This window comes from Cyprinodon variegatus, unplaced genomic scaffold (genome assembly GCF_000732505.1).
Source record: "Cyprinodon variegatus isolate N-32 unplaced genomic scaffold, C_variegatus-1.0 Scaffold999, whole genome shotgun sequence".
In the NCBI taxonomy this organism is placed as follows: Eukaryota; Metazoa; Chordata; class Actinopteri; order Cyprinodontiformes; family Cyprinodontidae; genus Cyprinodon; species Cyprinodon variegatus.
Genome location: NW_015151452.1, coordinates 92,539 through 99,848, shown reverse-complemented (window position 1 = coordinate 99,848; position 7,310 = coordinate 92,539). Strand labels below are relative to the sequence as shown.

At 41.6% G+C, this 7,310-nt stretch overlaps 1 protein-coding gene across 4 annotated transcripts in view; it reads left to right on the top strand.

Annotated features, from left to right (window-relative positions):
* hecw1 (HECT, C2 and WW domain containing E3 ubiquitin protein ligase 1) overlaps positions 1 to 7,310 on the top strand; it is a 67,693-nt gene that overhangs the window by 6,226 nt on the left and 54,157 nt on the right. For 3 of the 4 annotated variants that reach the window (XM_015399245.1, XM_015399246.1, XM_015399244.1), the window contains exons 2-4: positions 1,381 to 1,702; positions 1,776 to 1,883; positions 2,794 to 2,888. In XM_015399245.1, the coding sequence (XP_015254731.1) occupies positions 1,381 to 1,702; positions 1,776 to 1,883; positions 2,794 to 2,888 (525 nt within the window). Of the gene's footprint in view, positions 1 to 1,380; positions 1,703 to 1,775; positions 1,884 to 2,793; positions 2,889 to 4,625; positions 4,805 to 7,310 lie in introns of those variants that run through there. The other variant, XM_015399247.1, reaches the window with a different exon arrangement.

The window sequence follows — 7,310 nt, the reverse complement described above, 5'->3', positions numbered from 1 at the left end:
GAATGCTCGCTGCATGCCTGCATGCTTGCTGCACTGCCTGAATGCTCGCTGCATGCCTGCATGCTTGCTGCACTGGCTGCATGCGCGCTGCACAGCTTGAATGCTCGCTGCTTGCCATTATGCTCCCTTTGTGCCTGGATGGTTTCTGTTGGTTTATGCAGGTGTTTCTTCTTCTTGAATGTCTGTCTCCCAGGTGCTGTAGATAGTTTATCACCACATTAACTTGATGTGGTGTATGAACTCAAAAAGCTTTTATTGAAGATAAAATCTCTCTATGTTATTTTGAGACAGAGCTGCTGTTCCAGTTTGACGCATAGCGGCGTGTACCATGAGCTATCAGCTACGTGGCTGATTGTGAATGCTGGAAAATCAGACCACCTTGTAATATCAGGAGAGAGAACTCCAGCTGATCCGATGAAAGCAATCATTTGCTTTATCGGCACCTATCAGAAAATATATAGATTAGTGCTGCAACTAACAATTCTACAAATTGATACAAATTGATTAAACCGTTGATTAATTTATATATATATATATATATATATATATATATATATGTAGCCAGTTAGTTTCTTGCCTTTGTCGAAAAAGTTCAGGCTCAGGATTTTTATTTTTTTGCTTTAATCCCTGCAGGGAACTGATGGTTCTGCTGAAGGGTTCTTCCTGTTAAAAGGGAGTTTTTCCTCTCCACTGTTGTTACAAGCATGCTTAGTGTGAGGGGTTGCCTTCGAGTCAATGAGTCGATGCAATCAACTGGTTTTCCTTAGATAGAAAATTGAATCAATTTGACTGTATGATCTGGTGAATGGCCTTGAGATGACATGTGTTGTGAATTGGCGCTATAGAAATAAACTGAATTGAGTTGATGCTTCTCCACCATATTTTAGTACAAAGATTGATGTATAAAAATGAATTGTAGAGGAACAGCCAAGGGCCCATCAAGGAAAGTGGGGAAATTTTTAATGCCTACTACTGTAGTGGGAACATCCGCTCATTTGCTACACCCGGTTGTCCTCTAGAAAGCCCCCCAGAGAGTTCTGGGTCTCTTCTGGTTTCTCCTCCCTCTTGGACTAAAATCTACGGAGTTTAAAGAAGCTGTTCTTCTTCTGAAGCCACACTGTGCTTTAATCCATGTTTTCATCGGCACTGAAAAAATAGTTTTCCACATAATTCAGATTTTTATTCGTAAACAGTGGTTAAAACTTGGCCCATTGCTTAATTAACTAGAAACCCAAACACACACAGACCTTTACATTTTGTCATTGAGTGATCAAATCTAAAGACTATTAATACTGTTTCCAGCTGCTCAGTTAGACAACAAACACAGTGAAACCAGCAAATGATCCAACCACTACATGTGCTGCTTTGTTTTTGATGTAGAACCTGTACCAGAACCGGCTCTTGAGCCTGGCTGCCATGGCCTCCCCTACCCGCAGTGGCCAGTCCCGCCAGCGCTGCAAGGGGGCGGCGCGTCACAGCTGCGGTCCAGACACCTACGCGGTCAACGGTCTAAACCAGGAGGCCTTCATGCTGGGACTGCAGCGCTCCACCAGTGACACCGACCTGGTCTCTCCTGACGCCCGCTCCACGCTAACCGTTAGCTCTGCCCACTACACCATCGGCCAGTCTGAAGATTTGGTGGTCACATGGGACATCAAGGAGGAAGTGGACGCAGGAGACTGGATTGGAATGTATCTTCTGGGTAAGTTGGACACATCTGAATGCATTTACAAATATCTATGATGTTAGGACTCTAATCTTATCTCTCATTCTAGACGAGACTCTTTCTGAGAACTTTCTTGATTACAAAAACCGAGGCATCAGTGGATCTCAGAAGGGACAAATAGTCTGGAAGATCGACTCCAACTCCAACTTTAGAAGCTGTGAGTATCTGAAAAATAGAAAAGATATTTCCAGCAGAGAAATATTTAACTTCTTATCTGAAAACATTAGATGGCAGTTATCTAATAAGGGTTCAGGGACCTTAATGCGTTCAATTAGTCCAAACCTTTTGGTCTATCTATGTATGGTAAAATAGTAAATGGCCTTTACTAATATAGTGATTTCTATTACATTCAGTGGCCACCTGCATTGTAGCCACAGCTGCCCTGGGGCTCACTGACAGAAGCCAGGCTACCGTACGTTGGCACCAACAGTCGCCCTCACTTAAAGATAAAAGTCAAGTTAAATAGTTAATAAGCCTAGTTAACAATTATATTTAGGTTTATAAACTAAAAAATGTAAGTGCCAGTATCAGCATTAATGCCTCTAAGGTTATGTTGGACCAACAAATAAATATGTTTCTTTCACTCTCAGAGAGTTTTCATGAATTTCGTAGAGAAGACATTAAATTTGCCAAAAAAAATATCCATATTTTGTTATGTTATAAAGGTAATAAGGTCTTGCACTGGATTCCACTAATACAATAGGATTGAAATGTTGATTTTCAAAGTATTTCACTGAGTGACCTATTAAAGGGGAAGCATGGAGCTTTACTGCGCCCTTAATCGGTCCTCCAACAGATTTGACCTGTCCCATCTCTACACAGTGTGTAAACGAGTAATGAAATGTTATTACTCACTTTTATGGCATTGCAGTAGTGTAAACATTGTATTTTGTCATGTATGATTTTGTTTTTATCATACTAGAAGCAATCCCTATAAGGTTATGATGGAACATTTTAGAAATGTTTTCAGACTTGTCACACACAGGAACCTTTGTCGCATACTTTGACATGTAGGTACAGAAAATATTGACAAGAGATCACTTCTGACTTATGTCTTTTTTCCCCAGCTGAGACTCAGGTCTGCTTCAGGTACTACCATGGTGTCAGTGGAGCTCTGAGGGCCACTACACCCAGTGTCACCATCAAGAAGGGTTGCCCAGCTGTGAGTCTTAGTTCACTTCATTTCACTTAATGATCCCCTAACATGTCCTCTGGCAAGAGTGTTGTGCATGAACCACTTCAATAAACAGTGTTCCCCGAATCAGTTCATATTTTTAGTGAACCATGAACTGAATGGAACAGTTTTGAACTAATGAACGTGAGCAAGAGCGGCGTTCACTCTTAGAAAAATGAGCGACACACACAGCTCACGTTGGCATTCAATTGATAAGTATCCTTATCAATTGAATGCCATCTATAAACAACGGTGTTGATGGCAGCAGCACAGCAAATATTTCTCTCCATGATGGAGTCACAGCATAACAGGAACAGACCAGCTGAAGCTACTATGAGAGAAAGCAGAGAGAGCAGAATGTTAGAGATTGAACTAACAGATTCTGCAGAGTAGGAGAATAGAGATAGAATGAAGCAGAATGATGAAAAAGGGGTCCCTATGTCCTCCAGCAGTCTAAGCCTATAGCAGCATTACTATAGAGATAGCTCAGGGTAAGCTGAGCCACTCTAACTATAAGCTTTATCATTAAAGGAAAGTTTTAAGCATACTCTTAAGGCCAATTTATGCTTCTCTATGAGAATAGAGGTAGAATGAAGTAGAATGATGAAAAAGGGGTCCCTATGTGCTCCAGCAGTGTAAGCCTATAGCAGCATAACTAGTTGTTAAAGTTACATGGTGTACCTTTAACTTGATGTGTCTACTAAAATTTGAAGTGGACGTGGCTGATATACGGACTTCTTTATTAAGTTCTACTTGAGAGAGTTTGCACAAAAACATGACTTTTTTTTCTGTCCGATTCTTTCTTTGCTAGTTGATCAAACTCTGCCAAGTGCTCTGCAGAACCTGCATCAGAAATACCAGCAGATGAGTCGGAATCGCTCAGACTAGTACTAGCAGCAGACATGCTGCTCTGTCAGACTGTTTGCCGTTATAAGAACCGTCAATGCTGAAGTTATTTAATGTAAAGTGTTGTTATCGATTAAAAACACAAACGTGAGCTGTGTGTGTGTGTGTGTGTCGCTCATTCTTCTCAGAGTCGCTCTCATACATGTTCATTACTTCAAATCTGATCCAACCAGTTCACAGTTCACTGAAACTATAAACAAATTCAGTGAACTCAGTTCATTGAACGCATTCATGCACAACTCTGGTGGGGGCTGGGGTGGGGTTGGGGTGTGGGGGCTGGGGTTTGTACAGTATGGTTTTCTGTACTGAACCCTAAGATTTTATCCTTCATAATATTTTTTTGTATTCATTAAAATCACTTTTATTCACTGAGGTTGTTCTTAAACAGCAACTTTCACAATTTTATTCTTGAATCTTACCAAAGTGTTTTTAAACATTAATACAACAGTAATATACACAAATACCTTTAATAACTGTTTATTTCAGGATTTTTATTCTAAATAATTTCACTAAAAGGGGATAAAGAGCAACTGGTTGATTTGAGTTATTTTTACAGTAAACTATTGTTGTCCTGTTGTCCTTTGGAAGCATTGGAGTCATTGAGGGGATGTTTAGCTGCTGATTGAATTTCCATGGTGGCCCTTGCATTGTGCTGCCGTGGGCCTATGGAAAATGCTGATGGGACCAGAACCTGATCTGCACTTTCTTCCCGGGTATGGAGGAATATAAATAACCCTGGCCAGAGGATGCAGGAATATACAGGGCGCGAGCAAGCACAGAACGCAGCACTCAGTCCCTCCAATGTAAGCTTTTGGAGGCCAGGGGTGGACAGTGATGTCTGGTCCTCAGCAGAGGAGGAGCAGAGCTACAGCCACAGAAGGACCAGTGCGCTTTGAGTGGGTGTGATGGATAGCATGTGTCTCCAGCTAGGACTGCTATTTCCCAGTCAGCCTGGGAGGAGGAGAGGCCGGAGGACGAGGCTCAGCGGGATAAGACGGGTAAAGCTTCACAGTGTGTCCCCCACGTCTTCTCAGTTATATCCTGAATGTTCCTGCAGCGGCTTTAGGAATGCTCTACCTTAGAGCTGACTCTGCTTAGAGGGACGGACTCTTTGCGGCTCATGTGCTCCTGCTTTAATCTGGTCTTAGGTTGCAGGGTGTCTAATGCAGAACGACTAGCCTTAGTGAGGATGAGGTGTCCTTCATCAAAAAACTTCCAATACTTTGGATGGAACTGGGCCTGCGGTTAGCTTCTATTATTCCGGTCCCCCAGGCAGGACATTTTATTTGATGTTGAATCTGCTTATCTCAACCATTTGTGACAATTCATTAGTTCTCTTCAATTTTCAAATTAGTAAAAAAATAATTTTGAATCTCTTTTTTTTTTCTCAAGATGCAGTTATTGTGTGTTTGCAACTTAGCGACTACTTTGGAGATCAGACTCTTCTGTTTCTGTTTTAATCAGTGACATCAGGTCGAGAGGGTCTGATGTTATTCTAGAGGCTGAATTGAGCCATTCATTAAGTCAGCGGTTCCCAAATTTTTGTTGCTTTGCACCTCTTTAGTTTACAAGTTTTCCTGCTGCTGTAGTACCCGTCCCTCCTTCTACAAACTTTAACAGTTTACAAAGAAAACCCAACTGCAACTAATTATATATAATAAAATAGAATTAGGACTGAAACAATTAATGGGATTAATTGATTGTTGAAATATCAACTAATTTAGTAACTGCATACTGGATAACTGGAGTACACAGTAGGGGTGAGTATTGGCACAGGTTTTGCGATATGATACACGTCGCTATACTTGGGTCACAACACGATATTATCAAGATATTGCCATATCACTATATATTGTGATATTTTTTCTAGCTATCAAAAATTTATTCATAGATAAGAAAGCTAATGCTGCATATGTTTATAAGAGGATATTGATCATTTTGGTATCCATGTTGTTTGGGTTTGAGTCAGTCCACACCTTCCACTGTGACTGCCTAAAGTACAAATATGGTGCTGCGCCGCACAGCAAAAATGGCTCCACAGTGCTATCTGCCAGAGTGACGGTTGCAGGAAGTGCCAATTTCCCCTCTATGTTAGGTTGAAATTAGTGTTGCGCCGAATTTTTGGCCCCGATACCAATACCCGATACCCAGCTGTGCAGGATTGGCCGATACCGATACCATACCGATACCATCTGTTTGAAATTAACGTGTGTGTGTATATATGAAGAACTGCCTACTAATTGTGTGTAAAATAATTGCCATCATGGCTTTGTCAAGCTGCTGCCTACCTTTGTGTAGCAGAAAAAAAGAACTGAACGATCAATATTATACTGGGCAGCCAAAAATCACAATATATCGCCAAATCGATTTTCTCCACATACCCCTCTAAAATATTCTAACATACTCTAAAACATGGCTTTAGGTGACAGAGCGACCCACTCAGAGCAGTAGCTATACCAATATTATTAGAAATATATAAACATTTTACAATTAAGATAAAAACCTTTTAGTTTGTCAATCTGCTCTATCAAGAATTCCTCAAGTTGAAAAGTTTTAGCTTCGCCAGGTTTAATTTCATAAAAATCTTTAAGGAACCTTTGGCAATCGATTATGAATGGAATAGTCCAAAATGTAATCGACAGATTAATTAATTACCAAAATAATCATTAGTTGCAGCCCTAAGTAGGATATAATCTCCTTTAAATAAAAGAATAGAACCACTGTAATGCAATTATATTATTTTAAACAATTTAAACAGCGATTCTGGTCCACAATCTGGCTTCTCTATAGGGGGAAGCAGTGCAGTACCAACACTATTTATGGTGGGGGTGTTGTGCTGCTGACCTCGACTCGGGATGTCTTGTGTCAGTGGACGGAGTACTTTGCAGTCCTCCTTAATCCCTCCAACACGTCCTCCATTGAGGAAGCAGAATCTTGGGGCTTTGGGATCTCCCATCTCTGGTCCTCCTTGGTAGCAGGGCCCCAGGGTGAAGGAGATTCACCCTCAGTAATTTAAGGCTCTGGATGTTGTGGGGCTGTGTTGGTTAACGCGACTCTGCAACATTGCATGGACATTGGGGGCAGTTCCCCTGGAATGGCAGGCTGGGGTGGTGGTTCACCTATTTAAAAAGGGGGACTGGAGGTTGTGTTCCAACTACAGAGGAATCACGCTTTAAGGCCTCCCTGATAAGGTCAATTCCGGGGTTCTGGAAAGGAGGGTCTGTCGCATCTCAGATTCAGGAGGAGCAGTGTGGTTATTGTCCTGGCCGTTGAACATTGGATAAGCTCTACACCTTAAGCAGGATCCTGGAGGGTGTATGGGAGTTTGCCCAACCAGTCTACACGTGTTTTGTGGATTGAAGAAGGCATTTGACCATGTCTGCAGGGGGTCCTTTGGGGGATACTACAGGCAGTGTTGTGCCTGAACGCGTTCATTGAACGAAAGTTCATGAACTCGTTCATATTTTGGGCGAACGTGAACTGAACGTACTGCATTATTGCCTG